The sequence below is a fragment of the Pristiophorus japonicus genome, chromosome 15 (assembly GCF_044704955.1).
Source record: "Pristiophorus japonicus isolate sPriJap1 chromosome 15, sPriJap1.hap1, whole genome shotgun sequence".
Classification (NCBI taxonomy): Eukaryota; Metazoa; Chordata; class Chondrichthyes; family Pristiophoridae; genus Pristiophorus; species Pristiophorus japonicus.
In genome coordinates this window covers 152661778-152688152 of record NC_091991.1, presented here as the reverse complement: position 1 = coordinate 152688152, position 26375 = coordinate 152661778, and the positions used below count along the sequence as shown (strand labels likewise).

At 45.1% G+C, this 26375-nt stretch overlaps 1 protein-coding gene across 1 annotated transcript in view; it reads left to right on the top strand.

The window, feature by feature from the left end:
• The window catches only part of LOC139225914 (ras-related protein Rab-26-like), a 424746-nt gene that overhangs the window by 203659 nt on the left and 194712 nt on the right, over positions 1–26375 (top strand). The window contains exons 3-4 of the mRNA XM_070856775.1: positions 20102–20143; positions 23341–23407. Coding sequence (XP_070712876.1) covers positions 20102–20143; positions 23341–23407 — 109 coding nt within the window. The remainder of the gene's footprint in view (positions 1–20101; positions 20144–23340; positions 23408–26375) is intronic.

The window sequence follows — 26375 nt, the reverse complement described above, 5'->3', positions numbered from 1 at the left end:
TCTTCTGACAGGCCTTCATCTGATGATAAAGTCACAGCGGCTTCCCTGCTCAGGCTAGAGTTAAAATGGCAGTGGAGGCCCAATGACATCATCGTGGTCCTGATCTGCATATTTAAAGAATGACGTCACCGTCTTTGGACGGGCGGCTTAGCCGCCTGTCCAGAAGCACCGGTAAAATTGGAAGTGGTGGGATCTGGGCGGTGGGCTGAAAGTTAAAATCTTCCCCTCCCTCATGAAATCAATCATGATTGACTTTAAAGTTCTCTAATCGCTGCTTCTTTCTGAACATTTTATTATTCGGCTCAGGAGCTCTTTCACGCCAGATTTCCTCTCTCATCCTCGGCGGGTAAGTCAGCCGGTAGATTTTAACCGTTTACCCGCCCGGTTTTCACCAGCCGGGTTGGGTTAAAACCAACAGCCAATGGTTTGACTTGGATGGGTTTCTACTGGTCAGACTTCCTGTTTAAGGCAGCGGATTACAGTTAAGTGTTGTATACTTTGCTTTCCCAAGGCTGCATCTGTTAATGAGTGAACAGTTTCAACAGTGCTGCATGTGGCAAGGTTCGAATCATTACATGGAGCTTTAAGTGAAGCAGCCCATGCTAGTCTGTGGCTGCTACTGTGCAGCAGTCAACATGAAAATCTTGCAGTGTTGAAAATAATAGGACATCGGTTCTTTGTGGAAATGCTGCTAACTGTCATGGAGTTGCTTTACTGTTTAAACTCCTCGGACTGTGTCCCCCTCGGCTCTTTCTAAACGATGGTGTGAAGCTTCGACTTGTTCTATTATTAATGAACAGATAAGGAAATATGCCTTGGTTTTTAATATTCAAAAATGCCATTTGTGCAATAATCCTGCCTAGCTGAAGGCCAGTTGGAATTGAAACATTTATTTAATAAGAAAAGTCCTGCAGAGGGAAAAGAGATGAAGGCACAAACAATATTTGTTGCATTAACTGTCACCTACCCAAAAACACAGTATAAATTCTGATAGTTAAAAGAAAGAAAAAGAGAAAACTTACATTTATATATCGCCTTTCACAACCGTGGGACATTCCAAAGCACATTACAACCAATGAAGTACTTTTGAAGTGTATTTATTGTGATACAGGGAACATGGCAGCCATATCTTGCACAGCAAGCTCCCACAAAACAGCAATGTGACAATGAGCAGGTGATCTGTTTTAGTGATGTTGGTTGAGGGATAAATATTGGCCAGGACACTGGGGAGAACTCCCCTGCTCTTCTTCGAAATAGTGCCATGGGATCTTTTACATCCACCCGAGAGAGCAGACGGGGCCTCGATCTAACATCTCATCCAAAAGACAGCATCTCCGACGGTGCAGCATTCCCTCAGTACTGCACTGGAGTGTCAGCCTGGAGTGGGAATTGTACTATCCCCACCCACTGTCTCGGGGAAGGTAGCAAACTAAGAGGGGCAAAACCGACTTCAACCAGAGGCAGAATCTTACAGTATCTTTTCAGGGGAAATTGCGTAAGTATTCGAAGCTGAGGAAGATGGTTATTGTAAAGTCCTTACTCTACAATATGAACCACACGAGGCACATTCTGGGAAAAAGGTCACTCCGTGACCTTAACTCTTTATTCACAGGACCTCAAGTGATGACCCTGCATGGGACCTCCCTTTTTATACCTGTGTGATCAGGTAAGGAGTGTCTCCCAAAAGTTCACCCCTTGTGGTCAAGGTGTGCATTTAGGTTGAGTGTATACAGTAATACAGTGGTGTTACATTGTGGTTACATACATGACATCATCTTCCCCCCCTCCCCCCCCCCCCCAAGTCTTATTGGGATCATAGGTTTAGTCTTTCAGGTGGTCTACGCTCCCTCGTGGAGCGCCGCAGTTGGGGCTCTGGTTGTTGGACACTGACGTGAGTGTCTGTCACCTGTGGTGATTCCGGCCTGTCCGGGCTGACCGCAGGGACTGTGCATTCTTCTGATTGCTCTTGTTGCTCGTTCACTGGTGGTGTTGTGAGCTCCATCTCATGGTCTTCTTCAGGTTCCTCCGTGTTGATGCTAAACCTTTTTTTTGCCTGGTCCAGATGCTTACGGCATATCTGACCATTGTTGAGTTTTACCACAATGACCCTTTTCCCCTCTTTGTCAATTACAGTGCCCTCAAGCCATTTGGGCCTCATAGCGTGATTGAGGATGAATACAGGATCATTTATTTCTATACATCTCCCCCTCGTATTATGGCCATGGTACTCGTTTTGTGACTTGCGCTTGCCCTCAACTATGTCAGTCAGGACTGGGTGAATGAGGGACAACCGAGTTTTGAGTGTCCGTTTCATTAGCAGCTCTGCGGGCGGGACCCCCCGTGAGCGAGTTGGTCGGGATCTATAGGCCAGCAGGAGACGCGATAGGCGGCATTGTAGGGAGGGTCCTTGAATCCTGAGCATACCTTGCTTAATGATTTGGACCACACGTTCCGCCTGGCCATTGGAGGCCGGCTTGAACGGCGCAGTCCTGACGAGGTTGATGCCATTACCCGACATAAACTCTCGGAATTCGTAGCTTGTGAAACATGGGCCATTATCACTAACCAGGATGTCCGTCATTCCATGGGTTGCAACGATCGCACGTAGGCTTTCCACGGTGGTGGATGACGTGCATGAATTCAGAATGATGCACTCGATCCATTTCGAGTAGGCATCTACCACGATAAGGAATATTTTACCCATGAACGGACCCGCATAGTCAACATGAATGTGTGACCATGGCCTGGTGGGCCAGGGCCACGGGCTGAGCGGGGTTCCCTGGGGGCATTACCCAGCTGGGCACATGTTGTGCACCTGCGAACACAGTGTTCAAGGTCTGAATCAATTCCAGGCCATCAAACGTGTGACTGGGCAATGGTCTTCATCAGCACAATGCCTGGGTGCTCGCTGGGGAGTTCCCTGATGAATGCCTCCCTGCCCTTCTGGGGCATAACTACCCGGCTGCCCCAAAGTAGGCAGTCGGCTTGGATGGAGAGGTCTGACCTCCTCAGGACATGCTCTGTGTGCAGGTGCCCAATCCCCAGTCAGGACAAATTTCTTAATCAGGGATGGGAGGGGATCTCCGTTTGTCCAGATTTTGATCTGGCGGGCTGTGATGGGGGAGCCTGTGCTGTCAAAGCCATCGACAGCCATGACCATCTCGACGCTTTGCTCCGCTGCCCCCTCAGTGGTGGCCAGTGGAAGCCTGCTGAGTGCATCAGTGCAATTTTCAATGCCGGGCCGGTGCCGGATAGAGTAGTCATAAGAGCCAGCGTGAGAGCCCATCGCTGTATGCGAGCTGATGCGTTGGCATTGATAGCCTTGCTGTCTGATAACAGGGATGTTAATGACTTGTGGTCCGTCTCTAATTCAAACTTCCTGCCAAAGAGGTACTGATGCATTTTTTTTACACCATAGACACATGTAAGCACTTCCTTCTCGACCATGCCATATCCCCGTTCTGCTTGAGAGAGCGACCTGAAGGCATAAGCCACAGGTTGTAGTTGACCCTCGGCATTGCCCTGCTGCAACATGCACCCAACCCCATAGGACGATGCATCACATGTAAGAACCAATTTTTTACAGGGGTCGTACAGGGGCAACAACTTGTTTGAACAAAGTAGGTTTCGTGCCCAATCAATAGCCCGTTCCTGACAGTCCCCCCAAAACCAATTGCAACCCTTAAGCAGGAGCACGTGTAGCGGCTCCAACAACGTGCTCAAGTTTGGCAGAAAGTTCCCGAAATAGTTCAACAGCCCCAGGAATGAACGCAACTCCGATGTGTTACAGGGCCTGGGTGCTCGTCGAATCGCCTCTGTTTTGGATTCGGTGGGCCGAATCCCATCTGCAGCAACCGTCCTGCCCAGAAATTCAACCTCATGAACTAAGAACACACATTTAGACTTCTTGAGTCGCAGGCCTACCCGGTCCAGTTGGCGTAGCACCTCCTCCAGGTTGTGCAGGTGTTCCTCGATGTCTCAACCCGTGATGAGGATGTCGTCCTGGAATACGATCGTTCCAGGAATGCATTTAAGCAGACTTTCCATGTTTCATTGAAATATCGCGGCCGCTGGTCGAATGCCAAACGGGCACCTGTTATAAATGAACAGTCCCTTGTGCGTGGTGATGGTGGTCAGTAGTTTAGATTCGTCGGCCATTTCCTGGGTCATATAGGCTGAAGTGAGGTCCAACTTGATGAACAGCTTGCCGCCTGCCAGCATGGCGAAGAGGTCCTCCACTCTCGGGAGCGGGTATTGATCTTGTAGGGACACCCAATTGATGGTGGCCTTGTAGTTGCCACAGATTCTGACAGAGCCATCCGCTTTTAGGACGGAAATGATGGGGCTCGCCCAGTCGCTGAATTCAACAGGCAAGATGATGCCCTCTCTCAACAGCTGGTCCAATTCACTCTCGATCTTTTCCCGTATCACATACGGCACCGCTCTGGCTTTGTGGTGCACTGGCCTGGCGTCTGGGATGATGTGTATCACTACTTTGGAGCCTTTGAAAGTCCCGATGCCAGGTTGGAATAGTGAATCGAATTGTTGCAGAACTTGTGAGCACGAACTTCGCTCCACAGATGACATTGCATGAACATCCCCCCCATTTCCAGTTCATCTCGGCTAACCAGCTCCTCCCCAACAGTGCGGGACCATTGCCCGGGAGAATCCAGAGTGGCAGCCGATTCACTAACCCATTGTGTGTGACAGCCAACATTGCACTGCCTAGCACCAGAATGATTTCTTTAGTGTAAGTCCGTAATTGTGTCTCAATACATGCTAATTTTGGTCTACTGGCTTTAAATGGCCATAGCTTCTCAAATTGCTGAACGCCCATGAGTGACTGGCCCCAGTGTCCAGCTCTATGCGTACTGGGATACCGTTTAATAAAACCCTCATTATCATTGGTATTGTTTGGTGTATGAACTGTGAATATTCGCCACATGGACCCGCTGAACCTCGGCGTCCATCGATTCGCCCCAAAAGTCATCCTGCCTCAAAGAACCCTCTCCTGGTCCATCCTCCTCATATATTAGTCTGGTTGCAGGCTTCCTGCACATTCAAGCTAAATGGCCACTGAGATTGCAGTTCCTGTAGACAAACTGTTGAAGTCTGCAAGATCTGGCTGAGTGTTTTCCCCCACACCTCCAGCATGAGTTAAAGTTTCCATTGTTGGGAACAAAGGGACTATGGCTAGGCATTTCACACTGACTGTCCCTTGGACTGCTCTTAAGTACCCTATTAGTGGGTGTCAATGGCCCCATCTCAGGCTGCATTGTCCACTGTGATGGCGTGAATGTCCGTTCAGCTGCCATTGTCTCTGTTGAATTCCTACTCTGGGGTCTATTGCTGCCTGGGGGGTGTCGAACTGCCCCTGCCTGCCTGCGGGGCTCTGAGTCGTATTGATGATGTTGACTCCCTGATCCCTCACCGCGTTAGAGGCAGAATTGCGTGCGTATATTATTTTCGTCTCTTCCTCCCCCACCATGAAAGTTTGAGCTAGCAACGCTGCCGCTTCCAAGGTCAAATCCTTGGTCTCAATTAATTTGCGAAAAATCCCCGCATGACCGATGCCCTCGATAAAGAAGTCCCTTCGCATCTCCCTCCTGCAGGCATCTGTGAACTTACAGAGGCTGGCCAAAGGCCGGAGGTCTGCTACGAAGTCCGGTATGCTTTGTACTTCCTGACATCGGTGGGTATAGAATCTGTGTCGGGCCATATGTATGCTACTCGTCGGTTTGAGGTGCTCCTCGACCAATTTGCTAAGTTCTTCAAAGGTTTTGTCCACCTGCTTTTCGGGTGCTAGTAAGTCCTTCATGAGCGCGTAAGTCTTTGATCCGCAGCTGGTCAAAAGATGAGCCCTTCGCTTGTCGGCCGCTGCATCCTCCAGCCATTCTTTCGTAACGAAGCTTTGCTGAAGCCTCTCGACAAAATCGTCCCAGTCTTCCCCAACACAGTCCCGTTCCTCTGTGCTACCAGTGGCCATTCACGTGGGTACAAAAGCAGGGAGGTCCTGCTGCAACTGTATAGGGTATTGGTGAGGCCGCACCTGGAGTACTGCGTGCAGTTTTGGTCACCTTACTTAAGGAAGGATATACTGGCTTTGGAGGGGGTACAAAGACGATTCACTAGGCTGATTCCGGAGATGAGGAGGTTACCTTATGATGATAGATTGAGTAGACTGGGTCTTTATTCGCTGGAGTTCAGAAGGATGAGGGGTGATCTTATAGAAACATTTAAAATAATGAAAGGGATAGACAAGATAGAGGCAGAGAGGTTGTTTCCACTGGTAGGGGAGACTAGAACTAGGGGCACAGCCTGAAAATATAGGGAAACCAGTTTAAAACCGAGTTGAGAAGGAATTTCTTCTCCCAGAGGGTTGTGAATCTGTGAAATTCTCTGCCCAAGGAAGCAGTTGAGGCTAGCTCATTGAATGTATTCAAGTCACAGATAGATAGATTTTTAACCAATAAGGGAGTTAAGGGTTACGGGGAGTGGGCGGGGAAGTGGAGCTGAGTCCATGGCCAGATCAGCCATGATCTTATTGAATGGCGGAGCAGGCTCGAGGGGCTCGATGGCCTACTCCTGTTCCTAATTCTTATGTTCCTATGTCGTAAATTCCCGTTTCTCGTCACCAATATAAAGTCCTTACTCTACAATATGAAACCACACGAGGCACATTTAGGGAACAAGGTCACTCAGTGACCTTAACTCTTTATTCACAGGACCGCAAGTGATGATCCTGCATGGGACCTCCCTTTATATACCTGTGTGATCAGGTAAGGAGTATCTCCCACAAGTTCACCCCTTGTGGTCAAGGTGTGCATTTAGGTTGAGTGTATACAGTAATACAGTGGTGTTACATTGTGGTTACATACATGACAGTTATTATCTTGAGTTTTCCTCCTACCCGTCCTCCCCTTTTTCCTGATTCTATTATGATATTTGCTCATCCCTCACACTCTGTTCTCAAGAAAGACATTGGGGATAATTTTGACTTTGTGTGAATGTGTAAAGCGGGTGATAGCTAATTTCCGTTGACTTTAGGTGGTGGGAAAATTATTGGAAAAAATTCTGAGGAACAGGAGAAATCTTCATTTAGAAAAACGCTGATTAATCAAGGACAGTCAACATGGATTTGTTAAGGGAAGGTCGTGTCTGACTAACTTGATTGAATTTTTTGAAGAGGTAACAAGGAGGATTGATGAGAGCAGTGTGTAGTGTATATGGATGTTAGCAAGGCTTTTGATAAGGTCCCACATGGTAGACTGGTCATGAAAGTAAAAGCCCATGGGATCCATGGCAAATTGTCAAGTTAGATCCAAAATTGGCACAGAGGCAGGAAGCAAAGGGTAACGGTTGATGGGTGTTTTTGTGACTGGAAGGCTGTTTCCAGTGCTGTTCCGCAGGGCTCAGTACTCGGCCCCTTGATTTTTGTGATAAAAATCAATGATCGAGACTTGAATATAGGGGGTATGATTAAGAAGTTTGCAGATGATACTAAAATCGACTGTGTGGTTGATAATGAAGAAGAAAGCTATAGACTGCAGGAAGATTTGAGTGTACTGGTCAGGTGGGCAGAACAGTGGCAAATGGAATTCATTCTGGAGAAGTGTGTGGTAATGCATTTGGGAGGGCTAACAAGGCAAGGGCATACACACTAAATGGTAGGACATTGAGAAGTGTAGAGGAACAAAGCGACCTTGGAGTGCATGTCCACAGATCCCTGAAGGTAGCAGGCCAGGTAGATAAGATTGTTAAGAAGGCATTCGGAATACTTGTCTTTATTAGCCGAGGCATAGAATACAAGTGCAGGGAGGTTATGCTTGAACTGTATAAAACACTTGTTCGACCACAGCTCGATACTGCGTGCAGTTCTGGTCACCACATTACAGGAACGATGTGATTGCACTAGAGAGGGTACAGGGGAGATTTGTGAGGATGTTGCCTGGACTGGAGAATTTTAGCTATGAGGAAAGATTGGGTAGGCTAGGTTTGTTTTCTTTGGAAGAGAGGAGGCTGAGGGGAGATCTTATTGAGGTGTATAAAATAATGAGGGGCCTGGATAGAGCGGATAGGAAAGACCTATTTCCCTTAGCAGAGGGGTCAATAACCAGGGGGCATAGATTTAAAATAATTGGTAGGAGGTTTAGAGGGGATTTGAGAGGAAATGTTTTCACCCAGAGGGCGGTGGGGGTCTGGAACTCACTGCCTGAAAGGGTTGTAGAGGCAGGAACCCTCACCACATTTAAAAAGTACTTGGTTGTGCACTTGAAGTGCCGTAACCTGCAGGGTTACGGACCTAGAGCTGGAAAGTGGGATTAGGCTGGATAGCTTTGTCGGCCTGTGCGGACACGATGGGCCGAAATGGCCTCCTTCCATGCTGTAAATTTCTATGATTCCATGATTCAATGGACATGTAAAAAAAATGGGAGCAGTGTAAAGTGGCTGCCAACTCGCACTCACACAATTGCACAAAGTCAAAATGGACCCCACTGTATGTTTTATCTCTCTCTGTTACAGATGCTGACTGACCCGTGGTGTGTTTCTGTTTATGTTTCTGATTTCCAGCATTGCCAGCATCTTCCCCCCCACCCCCCACACCTCGCTGTTTAATTTGTACCGAATATTTCTCCTTCATACAAGCCAGCCAAGAGCTGGTGAACCCACCCAACCGTGGCAAATTAGTCAAGATTGACAAGCTCGCTACAAACAGCGTAGCTCATGATGTGACCTACTTTGGGAGATAAGTGCTCAAACAGTTGACCCGCAGGACTGCTTCAACAATACTTTGTACTTTTAATAAATGTGTGCAAAAACGTGACTCTTATAAACCTAACCCTATATTGCAAAAATAATATCATGGGGCACTTCAGTGGACTGTGCATTTTAGGGCTCTGCATGTTTAGAAAGAAAGTCTTTGAGTGAATTAGGATTGACATTTAATTTCTTACTTCAGTGAATAACAGTTTCTTTTCCATATAGTGCTGTCAGAGACTAGAAGCATAAGTGTTTCAAGCAATCAGCATTAGCAATAATAAATTAGGGTTTATTGCAGATTTAAAAAAAAATGCCCTGGTGACTCACTGGGAAAATTGCCTGACAAAGTGTGCAACTGAGACATAGGCCGGAATTTTACCGACGCCGAGAGGACGGGATCGGAGGCGGGTCAGCTGTCACAATTGAAATGATTGACAGCGGGTCAGGAGCCCACTGTCAACCCGCCTCCACGCTAGTCTCCCAGGTGTGGGGTCTGTCAGCGCTGAACAGACACAACACCAAGCGGTGGGAGAGGCAACTTAGATTATTAAGAGCTTGTTAAAAGGAACTTAAATACTATTTTAAGCTCACCTTTTAGAGCTCGCCAACGGCTTCCCCGCTGCTCGGGGATCACGTCAGGCAAGGAGGTCGGGTGTTGTGTCAGCATGGGATGATTCATTAACTTGACAAGCTGCAAGTGGTCTATAAAAGCTCCCATTTGATAGTTCACTTTCCAAGGTTAGAAGCTGTTGTTTACTGCATTTGGAAGACAAATTGAGCTTTACGCAGCTAGCAAGTGTTTGGAGCAAACACTCTATCCAGTGTCAGCTCATTGGAACAACCTCTCCCACCATTGACAGATCGCTTCTGTCATCTCAACTTCACTTGCCATCTATTCCATCAGCATCGGTGCCTTTGGAAAAAATCTCACCTTGGTCCTCAGAATCCCAACACCAGCATCACCAGGCACACCAGCAGCACCAACCTTCTCTGCAATCAACATTGCTGCACAGGACACAGGGCATCAGCACTGGACCACATGGACAGGATGGCTTCACCGTGGCCAGATTTACTTCACTTGATGCTGTACACTCTGGCTGTCACATGATGCACCAGGTTGGCACCACTCCACACCAGCACCATAAAGCATCCCTGCAATGCCCAAGCTATTCCTTTCACAATTATCACCATTGCGGGGGTTACCCTTATGTCTCACCATTCACTGCAACTCACTAAGCCACTTCCAAAAGTGCACACAAATCTGACCAAGAACACAAATAAAGATTTCAATGTTTGACAACACATTAACAGAAACAGAAACAAGCAGGGATTTCGTCAGGAGGACCAGGCTGCAGTGATGCAAACCTTTCAATGATCTTAGTAGATCACGAAACATTGCTGCAAAGCCACACTCAACCTCATCCTGCTGTGCCACTCATCACATCCCCTTCACTCTGCCTCCCTACCCTACACCTACACAACTTTACTCACACCAACTTACCTTTGTGCAGTGCTTGTCAGTGTTTGCAGCAGCTCAATGCTGTAGAACACAATTGTCAGAATCAATGTGGGCGTGGTCCTTTTAAGGAAACCGACAGATGATATGTCATCAAATGACCTTATCAGACCCGCTTCCTTTTAATTGGCTGGGAACCTCACTGGGCGGCTTAACAGGCCCCATCAAGGTGGAATCATTTGGAACTTGGAGAGAGTGGGTTGCAGCCAGGATCAGGCTGGCATCTCGCTCTAAACCTCAGCCACCCCAGACTTGCCGTGGTCGGCGAAATCGCAGCCCTACAGATCGGGACAGTTTCAGGTTTAGCCTTCAATCTGTGACGATCTTCATTGATGCAGTGGTGCAGCTTAGAATTGGCTTCAGCACCCTTGTGCTCGAGAGGTGAAAATCAGCGGAGGAACCTACACTGACCCCCAGTCCATCGACGCCTCGCCTTTAAAATTCTCATTCTCATGTTCAATCCCCTCCATGGCCACTCATCCTGCCTCCCCTTCCATCTTAGTGACCTCCTCCAACCCTCCGAGATCTCTGTGTTCCTCCAATTCTTCATCCTCCACTTCCTTTGCCCCACCATTAGCGGCAGTGCCTTTAGCCATCAAGGCCCTGAGCTCTGGAATTCCCTCCCTGAACCTCTCTGTCTCTCTCCTCCAGAATGTTTTTGAGGCTGGGGGTCATATGAAAATTTAAAAACTGAGATTGCTAGATTTTTGTTATGCAAGGTTATTAAGGGTTACAGAACCAAGGTGGGTAGATGGAGTTAAGATACAGATCAGCCATGATCTAATTGAATGGCAGAATAGGCTCGAGGGGGTGAATGACCTACTCCTGTTCCTGTATTTCTCCTTTAAGGATACTCCTTAAAACCTATCTTTTTGACCAAGCTTTTAGTCACCTGTCCTAATATTTCCTTGCGTGGCTCGGTGTCAAATGTTGTCTGATGATGCTGCTGTGAAGCGCTTTGGAACAGTTTACTACATTAAAGGTACTATATAAATGCAAGTTGTTGAGAAAAACCTGGAAATACTTTAGATCTCATGGGGCCCAAGTTTGCCCAGGAGTTGCTCCGCTTTTTTTGGAGCAACTAGATTTTTTTTGGAGCATCTTAAAAATCGCAATTCTGCCCATTTAATTTGCTCCAGTGTAAGTGAGTTAGTTAGGTTTTTTTTAGTTTTATTTTTTTTAAAAAGAGGGCATTACCAGCCACTTATGCCTGTTTTGGCCAGCTAAAAGTTATCCAAACTAACTTAGGCCAGTGTATGACTTGTGTCCGCACAGAAAAACCTTGCGGTGAGCTAAGAAATCAGCTCAGGTAAGTACATTTAAAGCACCAAGCACTAAAAGCAGTACATTTAAAGCACTAAGCATTAAAAGCAGTACATTTAAAGCACCAAGCACTAAACAAAGCACAATAACAAGTAAAAAATACAAGGAAAGCACCAAGGCTTACAAAGCACAAAACAAAGCACAAAAAATAATAAGCAATTAATTAACAAATAAAAAGTAGAAGGAACCCTGCACCTAAAGCACCAACTGAGAGATTTGTTAGCGATAAGTTTAAACATTGTTCCCTCTTCTTTCCTTACGAAAGAGCAGCAGAAACTAAGGGCTGCCATCCCACCCCCTTTCAACCCTTTTCGGGCGGGAATTTTTTCCCTTTTTGCCTATTTTTCGGGTTTTTGGTCAGACTTTAAAAACGACAGCCTGAAACCTGGCAGAGGCAGGGGGCTTCAGCTCCCTCGCATGAGGGACCGCAGACAACTCCATTTAGCCCCGAAAGGAGTTCGGAGATCAGCCGACACGCTCGAGTTCAGCCCTGGGGAGGCTGGGGGAGGATCAGATCATTAACCAAAAGTCGAGACTTGATCGCTAAAGAAATTAAGTGCCAGGCTGGATAAATCATTAACTAGAAATCGCTGGAGAGACAGAAGCGACCAGGGCTGAAGGTTGAGGCCGGGTTGAGGCCAGCCACAGCCGGGAGAGTCAAAATCCCCGTTTCTGGAAGTCCGATGAGGTCGGAATCGGCCGCCTTACTGGACCTGCGGTTGAAGGTTTCCCGCTTTGGGATGGGGGGAGGGTGAAGGAGAATAACGGGGGGAAAAAATCGACAGGTTGTTCAAATTATTTAAGTGTTAATATACAGCTGCTTTAACTACCTTAATAAAATATTAATTTTAAAATGCAAGCATATATTGACATTGCATCTAAAATTTTAGTTATTAAAAGAAAACACAGGTTTGCAACTTCAAATTTCCTGATTCATCACTTGAAATTAAAGTGATTTCTCCTCCTCTTCCTACACATAAAAGTTACCATTCACAATACGATGTTCCAGGAGCAGGGAGAATACTGAGGTAAGTTTTCGGCGTGGTATTTCTTCTTCATGGAGGTGCGCCGTTTTAAGCAGGGGGGCAAACTTGGGCCCAATATGTGGGCACATTCCTCTCAGAAGAGGAAAGTGAGGTGTGCCACTAGCTTTCTGTGTGCCTCAGAGATCTGTTCATCTGTCATTTGTGCAGGAATAGAAGGAAGGATTATTTTCAGTTAGAGACCAGGTGGGAAATAATTTTTTGATGGACTTTCTAACAAGGAAGCCCTGCCTCTTTCCCCAACTTCAAGAGAATGCACTCGATGTGTGTTACTTAGAATGTACAACACATACAGGCCATTCGGCCCAATTAGTCCATGCACACGAGCCTCCTCCCATCCCCTCTTTATGTAATCCTATCAGCAGAGGAGGACAAAGGGTTTGATTAGGGCAGGGAAAATGTAGTACGAGAAGAAGCTTGCAGGGAACATTAAGACGGATTGCAAAAGTTTCTATAGATATGTAAAGAGAAAAAGGTTAGTAAAGACAAATGTAGGTCCCCTGCAATCCGAATCAGGGGAAGTCATAACGGGGAACAAAGAAATGGCGGACCAATTGAACAAGTACTTTGGTTCGGTATTCACTAAGGAGGACACTAACAACATTCCGGATATAAGAAGGGTCAGAGGGTCTAGTAAGGAGGAGGAACTGAGGGAAATCCTTATTAGTCGGGAAATTGTGTTGGGGAAATTGATGGGATTAAAGGCCGATAAATCTCCAGGGCCTGATGGACTGCATCCCAGAGTACTTAAGGAGGTGGCCTTGGAAATAGCGGATGCATTGACAGTCATTTTCCAACATTCCATTGACTCTGGATCAGTTCCTATCGAGTGGAGGGTAGCCAATGTAACCCCACTTTTAAAAAAAGGAGGGAGAGAGAAAACAGGGAATTATAGATCGGTCAGCTTGACATCGGTAGTGGGTAAAATGATGGAATCAATTATTAAGGATGTCATAGCAGCGCATTTGGAAAGAGGTGACATGATAGGTCCAAGTCAGCACGGATTTGTGAAAGGGAAATCATGCTTGACAAATCTTTTGGAATTTTTTGAGGATGTTTCCAGTAGAGTGGACAAGGGAGAACCATTTGATGTGGTATATTTGGACTTTCAGAAGGCTTTCGACAAGGTTCCACAAAAGAGGTTAATGTGCAAAGTTAAAGCACATGGGATTGGGGGTAGTGTGCTGACATGGATTGAGAAATGGTTGTCAGACAGGAAGCAAAGAGTAGGAGTAAATGGGGACTTTTCAGAATGGCAGGCAGTGACTAGTGGGGTACCGCAAGGTTCTGTGCTGGGGCCCCAGCTGTTTACACTGTATATTAATGATTTAGACGAGGGGATTAAATGTAGTATCTCCAAATTTGCAGATGACACTAAGTTAGGTGGCAGTATAAGCTGCGAGGAAGATGCTATGAGGCTGCAGAGCGACTTGGATAGGTTAGGTGAGTGGGCAAATGCATGGCAGATGAAGTATAATGTGGATAAATGTGAGGTTGTCCACTTTGGTGGTAAAAACAGAGAGACAGACTACTACCTGAATGGTGACAGATTAGGAAAAGGGGAGGTGCAATGAGGCCTGGGTGTCATGGTACATCAGTCATTGAAGGTTGGCATGCAAGTACAGCAGGCGGTTAAGAAAGCAAATGGCATGTTGGCCTTCATAGCGAGGGGATTTGTGTACAGGGGCAGGGAGGTGTTGCTACAGTTGTACAGGGCCTTGGTGAGGCCACACCTGGAGTATTGTGCACAGTTTTGGTCTCCTAACCTGAGGAAGGACATTCTTGCTATTGAGGGAGTGCAGCGAAGGTTCACCAGACTGATTCCCGGGATGGCGGGACTGACCTATCAAGAAAGACTAAATCAACTGGGCTTGTATTCACTGGAGTTCAGAAGAATGAGAGGGGACCTTATAGAAATGTTTAAAATTCTGATGGGTTTAGACAGGTTAGATGCAGGAAGAATGTTCACAATGTTGGGGAAGTCCAGAACCAGGGGACACAGTCTAAGGATAAGGGGTAAGCCATTTAGGACCGAGATGAGGAGAAACTTCTTCACCCAGAGAGTGGTGAACCTGTGGAATTCTCTACCACAGAAAGTTGTTGAGGCCAATTCACTAAATATATTCAAAAAGGAGTTAGATGTAGTCCTTACTACTAGGGGGATCAAGGGGTATGGCAAGAAAGCAGGAATGGGGTACTGAAGTTGCATGTTCAGCCATGAACTCATTGAATGGCGGTGCAGGTTCGAAGGGCTGAATGGCCTACTCCTGCACCTATTTTCTATGTTTCTATATCCTTCTATTCCTTTCTCCCTCGTCTACTTCATCTCGCTTCCCCTTAAATGCATCTAGGCTATTCGCCTCAACTACTCCTTGTGGCAGAGTTCCACAGTCTAACCACTCTCTGGGTAAAGAAGTTTCTTCTGAATTGAACTATTGGATTTATTAGTGACTATCGAATATCAAATTGTTAATGAAGAATTATGCAAATTCATCTCTCCAATTAAATGGTGCAAATGCTCTTCTTCATTCAGATTAATTTGCAAATAACACTTATTTCTAACACCTCATGTATTATTTAGCTGGATGGAAATGAATATTTATTCGGATTTCATCTGTGACGCTGGGATGAATGGCTGAGTTCAAACCATTACCTTGCATCTGTCATAGAAACGGCTTTGAATACAGTCCAAAATAAATTATTCATATTTTTACAACGACCTGTTTACACATCCGCTGCAATGAGTATTTGCAAAATATTAGTTAATGGAGGTTGTTCTTCAACAAACGAACACAACATAAGATCAATGGTGCATCAGGCACTCTCTGGGCAGCGATGGGGAACTTGTCTAAATTAACTTCTCATTTATCAAGTTCTGTTGATTAAAATTTGGCTTAAGAAAGCAGGATCTCCAATAAGTTTTCTGCCCCCGCCACAGCACTGAAACGTCAATAATCAAATTGACAAATGGCATCCGACATGACTGTTGCCGTGGTGCACTATCCATCTTCATTCTTCTTGACCTGTCTGCTGCCTTTGACATCATGAAAGACACCATCCTCCTCTCTAACTTCCTCCAGCTCTGGCCTCTTACGCATCTCGCACTTCATCCCACCATTTGGCAGTCATGCGTTCAGCTGCCTGGGCCCTAACCTAGAATTCTCTCCCTCAACCTCTCCACCTCTTTCTCCAATTTTTAAGATGCTCCTTGAAACCTCCCTCTTTGACCAAGCTTTTGGTCACCTGTCCCAATATCTCCTTATGTGGCTTTGTGTCAAATTTTGTCTGATAACACTCCTGCGAAGCGCCTTGGGACGTTTTACTACTTTACAGGCGCTATATAAATGTAAGCTATTACTGTTAAACTGTGGTGGAATAAAAACAAATGAAGAAGACTAAGCCACTGTGGCCCTGGGGCTCACAAATTTGGTCTCTTGACTACCATCATTTCTCAGGGGCCGTGAAAATGCCAGTTCCTATGCCCATTCAAGCCATGTTCGTTGTGCTTGTGCAGTTCTTCTTTTAAAAAGAAATTGTTTGCCATGGCAGCAGAAATTTGCAGGATAAACAGGCTGGCAGTAAAGGGCATGCTGCCTATATCTCCAGTGCTGCCAGGCAATACAAATCCACGACTGCTCTTCAACAGAAGACACTCAACCTCTTTAATGAATGTGATGCACGGTGACAATAGGCAAAAGTAGAGCCAGGCCATTTAGCACCGAAATCACAAAGTACTTCTTCACACAAAGATTGAGTGGAAATTTAGAACTCGCTTCCTCCAAAAAGCTGTGGATGCTGGGGGTCAAATGACATTTTCAAGACTTGAGATTGACAGATTTTTGTGAGGTAAGGTTATCAATGAATATGGCCCATAGGTGGGTCAATGGAGTTGAGGTGCAGCTCAGCCATGATCTGATTGAATGGTGGAACAGGCTCGAGAGGCCGAATGGCTGTTCCTATGTTAAATAAACCAGAAAGAGCTTTGAAACACTTGGCAATCTCTGTGGAGAGAGGGTTAACCTTTCAGGTCGATGACCCTTAGTGCTACCTGTGTGTGACTGACAGCTTGATCAAATGTTCACAATACCCTTCTGCCGAAGAGAGTGAGAACTGCACAAATGTCTCGGCGATAAATGCCCAATATCCAAGAGTTACAATGTCGTGCACATGAGAGAAACAAGCTTCAAACTGAATGCTTCGTATTTACCGCAAGCTATTGCAGAGATTATTAGCAGACCTGTGCCACAAGACACTAATGTCACAGTGGCTTATTATTTCTTGCTAAAGTATGCAGGGAAACTATACATGCCAGTAGTGGAGAGCTCTTTAATTGGATTTTTATAAAGCTCCCTTTTAACTGGTGAGTAAAGACACAAGTAGTTTTCTGTGTGTTAATAGTGCTTTTGCACATTGCTGTAGGAGGGAAAAATACTCCCAGAACACCGTGTGATTTGAACCATTAGTATGACACTGCGATCTGGTGGCATAATGGTACTAATGATCACCCTCAGGCAACTGATGGCTATGTGGAAATTATCTGCATTGAAACTCTGTGCCTTTTACTTGTGATGAAATGATGAAAGGGAATTCATGAAAAGAAAGATGTGCATTTATATAACACCTTTCATGATCTCAGGATGTCCCAAAGTGCTTTCCAGCCAATTAACTATTTTTCAAGTGTAGTCACTGTTGGAATGTAGGAAACGCGGCTTTGAACCCACAACCTTCTGACTCTGAGGCAAGCGTGCTACCCACTGAGCCATGGCTGATGGTGCAGTGCTGCGTATGTGTAATGCAATGCTTTTTCTGTTCATGCAATGTCGCAGTTTGTTTTCATTTTTTTTCCAGAGCTCTCCTGCTCCATTGATTTTTTTTTTAGTTCATGCAAACTTTTATAAAATGAAGTTTAAAAGAAAAAGTTGAATTGTTGTTAGACACAGAAGAATTATCACTGTCTGTCGAACGGAAGATTTTGGGAGGGGCAGTTTCCTTTTCACTATTGTCACAATGTTTAGGGTCTGCCGAAGATGTTCTATTAGGGACAGTAGTGCTGCTCACTCAGAATGTGGTCTGAATGTCTTATGTTCAGGGGTGCAACCATACTCCCCAATATCTAACTATACAACCTAGTAATCCAGGGCTGTTACAATCTGAACTGGATATTCACGTCTTTTGCATGTGTGTGTCTTCAGTCTTTTTGAATGTGGATGGTGGAAACCTCTGGTGAGATAAGATCAAATCTGAATTTGTCACAGCAAATGTACTCACTTACTGCAATGAGTTCAATTTGTCTTTGTGTAATAATACAAAAATAATTAACACACTATGCTTCCCTACATCTGTGGGCCATCTTACTTGATTAAAATAAAGTAACTCCTAATTACCCTTCTACATTCTCCTTGTAGGCTAGCTAAAGCTTGCACTCGCAACTTCTGTTTGAAAACCTAATGGACTATATGCGGGTCTTTTTGTTCCCTTGTTTCCTCTCCAACAGGAAGTTGGGCTTTGTTCCTGACACCTCCCCCTTTCCTGTGATTGGCCAGAAGAGCTGCTAATCAAGCAATTCTGTTTTTTCTCCCTTTTGAAGATTTATGCAAAGCTGAACAGGAAGTGACCACCCCTCCAGGTGTGAATGTTTAATGGGAGCCCCTGAGATGAGATAATGAACTACATATTGTTCCTGATTACCATGGGTTACCGTCTCAATGTCTGGTTTTAATACTCACTCTCAAATGGCTGTGGCTTTTTGGAAACCAGTGAATGAGATGTTAAAGCGAAGGTCCTATATCCCTCTTCAGGTACATGTTTAAGATGGTAAGAAGGCCTATGGTAGGCTTGGCATTCAGGAACATAAGAGCATAAGAAATAGGAACAGGAGTAGGCCATACGGCCCCTCGAGCCTGCTCTGCCATTCAATAAGATCATGCTGATCTGATCATGGACTCAGCTCCACTTCCCCACCCGCTCCCCATAACCCCTTATCGTTTAAGAAACTGTCTATTTCTGTCTTAAATTTATTCAATGTCCCAGCTTCTACAGCTCTCTGAGGCAGGGAATTCCACAGATTTACAACCCTCTGGGAGAAGAAATTTCTCCTAATTTCTGTTTTAAATGGGCGGCCCCTTATTCTAAGATCGTGCCCTCTAGTTCTAGTCTCCCCCATCAGTGGAAACATCCTCTCTGCATCCACCTTGTCAAGCCCCTTCATAATCTTATACGTTTCAATAAGATCACCTCTCATTCTTCTGAATTCCAATGAGTAGAGGCCCAAACTACTCAATCATTCCTCATAAGTCAACGCCCTCATCCCCGAAATCAACCTAGTGAACCTTCTTTGAACTGCCTCCAAAATAAGTATATCCTTTCGTAAATATGGAAAGCAAAACTGCACGCAGTATTCCAGGTGTGGCCTCACCAATACCTTATATAGCTGCTTTTATACTCCATCACCTTTGCAATAAAGGCCAAGATATCATTGGCCTTCCTGATCACTTGCAGTACTTGCATACTAACCTTTGGTGTTTCATGCACAAGTACCCCCAGGTCCTGCTGTACTGCGACACTTTGCAATCTTTCTCCATTTAAATAATAACTTGCTCTTTGATTTTTTTTTTCTGCCAAAGTGCATGACCTCACACTTTCCGACATTATACTCCATCTGCCAAATATTTGCCCACTCACTTAGTCTGTCTATGTCCTTTTGCAGATTTTTTGTGTCGCAGAAACTTGGATTGCAGGAACTTAATCATCTGAATGAATGGACCACACCCACTAAAGTGTTTGCAATGTCCTGAGGTTGTTAAAAGACACTAAATAAATGCAGGTCTTTCGTTCCTTTTTAAAGATGAGGACGAATAGGCTGCAGAGCTTGTTCATCTCAACCTATCTTGGGATCTTTTAATCTGGTATAAATGTGATCTTAAGCAAAGTTTACAGTATCCAACAACAAACAAACAAGAACTTGCATTTATATAGTGTCTTTAACGTAGTAAAACATCCCAAGGTGCTTAACAGGAGCGTTATAAAAAAAACACTGCGCCACACAAGGTGATATTAAGACAAGTGACCAAAAGCTTGGTCGAAGGTTTTAAGGAGCGTCGTAAAAAAGGAAAGCAAGTTGGAGAGATGGAGTGGTTTAGAGAGGAAATTCCAGAGCTTGGGGCCTCAGAAGTTGAAATCATGGCCGCGAATGGTAGAACGATTAAAATCAGGGCCGCGGAAGTGGAGGAGCGCAGAGATCTCTGGTGGTTGTAGGGCTGGAGGAGGTTACAGAGATAGAGAGGGCCAAGGCATGGAATCTTAACTAGGCATCCAATCTATAAGTGAAAAACAAATAAAGAACCACAAATTGATGAAATACAGTTGGTCAGCTGTTCTTGTAATAGTTGTGTTGCTATTTTGAGATGTGAAAAGGTTGTACAGTACAATTCAGTTTACATTCTCCTTTTTTTCATTTCAGAATAAAGTATTGAACGTGGATGGAGTGAAGGTTAAGTTACAGGTATGTCCGTCCTCTGACCCAATATAAAATGTCGCACTCCAACTCGTGAGGGAACAGAAGCTTCACAGATTTTGGTGGGAGCCGTGTAAATAAAACAATTTAATTCACTTATTAGGTTCAATAACATTAAAGTACTGTTCAAAAATTAGTCAAGTGGGCAATGTTCTTATTTTTTAATCACAACAGCCAATACCAGTTGTAAAATAGATTAATCTTAAAATCGATGGGCTCCAAGTGTGTTTGTGACGATTCTCAAACTAAAAAAAAGATTTAATCTGTAACATCAGCAAAACCTGGCAAAAGAATTTAAAGAAAGAAAGACTTGCATTTATATAGTACCTTTCACGACCACCGGACGTCTCAAAACAAAAGTGCTCTACAGCCAATTAAGTACTTTTGGAGTGTAGTCACTGTTGTAATGTGGGAAATGTTAAAAGCTCTATTCTGTTGCCTCTGCCAAATCACTGCAAAGAAAATGAGCTCTTCCTCCAGGATGGACAACAGAGAGACAGAGAAGAGGAGAAAAGAAGGCAAACTTCCATAAGGATATGTGACAGAAAAAGGACCAAATTCATGTTTTATACTGTATATATATTTTATACTGTTCTTCCAGCAGTTACTGTCTAGTAGGATTTGCTGGGTAGAATTTTTCATGGTCCCAGGCTCCCAACCGACATGCCCCTCCCACTCCCCTCACCCCCAGTATTTTCTGAAAAAACACTGTACAGTGTCGGGTTGGAGCCTGAATTGCAGGAAGTTAATCATCTGATCGAATGGACCACACCCACTAACATGTTTTGCAATGTCCTGAGGTTGTTAAAAGACACTAAATAAATGCAGTACTTCATAGACTAGAACTAGGATCGGTGTACACAGCGTTCACGGAACCTTGTTTTTTTGTTAAGCCAATTCTTATAGTCTGTTGATAACCAGCAAGTCCTTTAATGAAATAGTCAGGTTTTCAAAAGCCTTTAAAGTTCCAAAGGCCTTTAAAGTGAGACCCTGTTCACCTACAGAGTTTGTTGCTTTTATGTCCGAGCTGAAAACTAACAGCTTGAACTATTCCTTGGGGCTTCTATTGCAAACAAGTAAATAGAAATGTTAGTAGTCTTTAAATGTGGTTGTGAGATGCTATGGCTGGGAATTGTGGTGTGTATAAGATATATCCCCCCTAGACTGGGCAATACAGTGGGTTTCCTAATAGCTCAGTATGCAGAGAGAACAGGGCCTGTCGCCTCCAAAGTCTGCTCCCCCTTCCCCAGCTATCTCGGGGAAATCTGTTATGTAAGACTGACCAGAGATGAGAAACCTTAGCCATGCTATTTGTGTGTGATACTGTTCAAACACTTCTTCAAAATGAGAGTGTCGGTCTTGCATTCTGTAGCTTAGTGAGGTGGATGTCCATTACTTTGATCCGAGGTTTACCAAACAAAAAAACACAAAAATTCCCGATTTGCCATGCCCTCATTATCCAAGGTGCCTGCCAGTGAGATTAGGATAATCTCTTTATCTTTGACTTCTTGAACACTTAAATGATTAGACTCTGACGGCTAATCCTGAAGAATTCTAATTCTTATCTTCGAGGCTAATAGAGATCAGTCAATAAATCTACTGGATTCAGCACATTGATCTCCGAATTTACATTGGCCTGGACAGTACTAGATTGTGACAAACAAAAATCACCAAATGGTTTAGCAATAATTGGTCAGACACGAATGTCAGGGCAATGCTAGCATTTCAATGTTCGCAAAAAATAAACAGGGTCAGAATGAACTCCTTATGCATCTCACATGAGGAGAAAAGATGAGGGGCTGAGTTGGGCGTGTGCTGTGCATGATTTTCAAACCATTATATTACTGCTACTACAGCAACAGGCACTTGTATAGTGTCTTTAACAACGTGGAATATCCAAGGATGTCCTCACTGATGCATAATCTGGCCAAAATGGACACGGAGCCAAAGAAGGTGATAGTAGGAGGGGTGACCAAAAGTTTGGTCAAAGACTTGGCTTTTTAAGGAGGTGGCATGAGGGTGGGGTTGCTTTATTCTCTCTATTGTACCTCATCAGCGTGCTGTTGTTTAGCTGCCATCTACGTATTTGGTGCCTAATTTGCCTGCGTGCTTAGTGAGATATCATCATCATCATAGGCAGTCCCTCGGAATCGAGGAAGACTTGCTTCCACTAAAAATGAGTCCTTAGGTGGCTGAACAGTCCAATATGAGAGCCACAGACCCTGTCACAGGTGGGACAGATAGTTCTTGAGGGAAAAGGTGGGTGGAACTGATTTGCCGCACGCTCTTTTCGCTGCCTGCGCTTGGTTTCTGCATGCTCTCGGCGATGAGACTCGAGATGTTCAGCGCCCTCCCGGATGCACTTCCTCCACTTAGGGCGGTCTTTGGCCAGGGACTCCCAGGTGTCAGTGGGAATGTTGCACATTATCAGGGAGGCTTTGAGGATGCCTTTGTAATGTTTCCTCTGCCCACCTTTGGCTTGTTTGTCGTGAAGGAGTTCCAAATAGAGCGCTTGCTTTGGTAGTCTCATGTCTGGCATGCGAACAGTGTGGCCTGCCCAGCGGAGCTGATCAAGTGTGGTCAGTGCTTCAATGCTGGGGATGTTGGCCTGGTCGAGGACACTAAAGTTGGTGCATATGTCCTCCCAGGGGATTTGCAGGATCTTGCGGAGACATCGTTGTTGGTATTTCTCCAGCGACTTGAGGTGTTTACTGTACCTGGTCCTTGTCTCTGAACCATACAGGAGGGCGGGTATCACTACAGCCCTGTAGCAAATCTGCCACCAAGTGAGATAATAACCTGTGTAGGCACCATCATCACGGGGACTGCGGCAGTTCTAAAAGAAGACCTGATCTATCGACTTCACAAGAGAGGGACCTGCAGCCTGTGGCCTCCGCATTCTGTGACCGAATAACAAAAATGATGCCACAGAAAAGTTCGAACGGTATCTTACACAAATAGCATGGCTGAGGTTTATCATCTCTCATCAGTCTTAGACTGTGATTGCTATACTGGTGTATGTTATATGTGACTGCACACTCATATGTGTTCTTATCAGAAATAACACAATGTGATGTGCAGGAAATTGAATTCATATCAAACTGATGGAAGGCTCAATGAAACCACTGATCTTTCGACAGGAAACTTAACAAGAATAACTCGTGGGATTTGTCTTCTGATTTCAGATCTGGGATACTGCAGGACAGGAGAGGTTTCGTAGCGTGACGCATGCCTATTACCGAGATGCCCATGGTAAGGAATAACTGCGCCTCCTGCATATTTATTTCATTGTGTGTTTTGGCACAAATATTACATAGAATTACATAGAATGTACAGCACAGAAAAGGCCATTCGACCGAGTTTCGAGACTCACCCAGCCCGTACACCGTGCCCCGCTGACCGCCAGGGAAAAAATGGCGGTCCCGCCCTGCCGGCAGCGGTGAGTTGGACCAACTGAAAGAAAGGTAAGTTCAAGTTTTTATTTTTTTATATTTTTGCATCGATTTGTCAGGTAAGGGTGTTGCCAATGTTTTTTAAATACTTTTTTGGTCTATGCTGACGTTTATGCTCCACACCAGCCTCCTCCCACCCCTCTTCATCTAACCCTATCAACAGATCCATTTATTCCTTTCTCCCTCGTGTTTATCCAGCTTCCTGTTAAATGCATCTCTGCTATTCGCCTCAACTACTCCTTTTGGTAGCGAGTTCCATATTCTAACCACTCTCTGGGTGCAGAAATTTCTCCTGAATTCCCTATTGGATTTATTCGTGCCTATCTTATATTTATGGCTCTATGGGCTGGATTTTTGGGTGGTTTGTGACCGGGTTTTGACCCTCTGCGGCGAAAAATCGGGCGCCCAGCTGTCTTTCGCCCGGGCGCAATCCCCGGCTCGTTTTTGCGGCAGCGGTTAGAACCGCCGGCGAGAGCTGTGTAACGACTCGGATTGCAACAACGACCGAGTTTCGAGACTCACCCAGCCCGTACACCGCGCCCCGCTGACCGCCAGGGAAAAGACGGCGGTCCCGCCCTGCCGGCAGCGGTGAGTTGGAACAACTGAAAAAAAGGTAAGTTCAAGTTTTTATTTTTTAATATTTTTGCATCGATTTGTCAGGTAAGGGTGTTGGCAATGTTTTTTAAATACTTTTTTGATTTTTTTTATCCCCCCCCTCTCCCAAGGTCTCTCTCACAGCGCTCCCAGCCCCGCACTAAAGTTGGCAAGGGTCCCGGTTTTGTGCCGCGAAAATAGTGCAATGTCTCCCTTTGCGCTCCTGGCACAGACTCCAAACGCTGAAAGTTAGGCAATTAATTGGTAATGCTAATTGGGTGGTAATTTTCCTGCCCCGCCTCCGTTTTCACCCCGAAACAGAGAAAGCCAAAAATCCAGCCGTTAGTTTTGGTCTCCCTCACAAGTGGTAACATCTTCTCTACGTTTCCCATATCAAAACCATTATCATTTTGTAGACCTCTATTAGGTCACGAGGTCTAGAGAAAAGAGCCCCAGCCTGTATAAGTATAACCTCTCAGTTCAGTTATCATCCTTGTAAATCTTTTTTGCCCACTCCTGTGCGGACAAGACAGAAGAATGCCATGGGCATTTGTGGTCTCACAGGACAAGTAACATTTTAAATGTTGACCTCTTTCAGCATCAATCCCACACACCTTTTTGCCTCCACCAACTGAAAGACATCCAGGCTGGAGGAGATGCTGGCTCTATTCTGAAAGTTCCTCACAACCGAATTATTAAACTTGAATCTCAAGAGTAAAATAAATTTGTCACATCATCAGCAAAACATTTCGAGGTAAATGTTATAATGCAGTGCTCCTGACACAGAGGTTTGCCTGATGGGAGCACATGTCGGGAGTTTGGGTGTGGAGCTCGGCACAACCCCTCCCCCCCCCCCCCCCCACCCCCACACCCCCAACCCAACACACGATTTTCCATCCGTATTAATGAATGGTCGTTAAATCATGGAGACCTTGAATTGGTAGCATACACTTCTGGGCCCAAAGTGCCAGTATGTTCTTCTGTCATGCAACAATCTAATCTTTCACGGTCTGTATTTATTGATGGGTCCAGTCACCAGGAGATTTAAGCAAACAAATGAAATGGGGGTGGTGTGGGGAAGAAAGTATGGCCTAGAAATTGGATCGCACTGCACCCATCTTACAGGCATAAAATGGGCGCCTAAGGGTCCAATATGGCAGGCATTCCGCTCATTTTGGGCTGCCTAACATTTTGATTTCGACAGCCTAATAGCACTAAAGAAACAAAATATTCCAGGCAGCGTGCCACGTAGCTGTTTGTTGATGCAGTTTCCAACCATTGCTCATGCTCATCAAGTATGCAACACATATTATCTCACTTGCAAATGTGGAGATGCTGAATCAATGTTAGGATGAGGCGAAATAACCCTGTTGTTGTTTCTGTCTCAGCCATTCTAATAGTTACTGGGCCTGTTCGCAGGCTATCAGATCACTTTCTAAGTATGTGTATCTTTCCAATTTTTTAAACAAAAAATCTTTTTAAAAAGGTTTCCTTCTGGTATGTGGGTCGTTGTGAGGAAAAGATCGTCACCTGATGGACAATTCCTGCCTCACCCCTAGCTCCAGTCTCCCTCTTCATCACAACTATTTCCTGTTCCTCTTACTCTTATTTTATTGATCATTGCTCCTCTACGCATTCCCATTCCTCCTTAGCTCACAATATAACATCCAACACACTCCACTATTTATTTATTGACTTGCATTTATATAGCACCTTTCACGACCACCGGACATTTCATAGCGCTTTGCAGCCAATGAAGTACTTTTGTAATGTAGTCACTGTGCTGGGGCCCCAGCTGTTTACACTGTACATTAATGATTTAGACAAGGGGATTAAATGTAGTATCTCCAAATTTGCGGATGACACTAAGTTGGGTGGCAGTGTGAGCTGCGAGGAGGATGCTATGAGGCTGCAGAGCGACTTGGATAGGTTAGGTGAGTGGGCAAATGCATGGCAGATGAAGTATAATGTGGATAAATGTGAGGTTATCCACTTTAGTGGTAAAAACAGAGAAACAGACTATTATATGAATGGTGACAGATTAGGAAAAGGGGAGGTGCAACGAGACCTGGGTGTCATGGTACATCAGTCATTGAAGGTTGGCATGCAGGTACAGCAGGCGGTTAAGAAAGCAAATGGCATGTTGGCCTTCATAGCGAGGGGATTTGAGTACA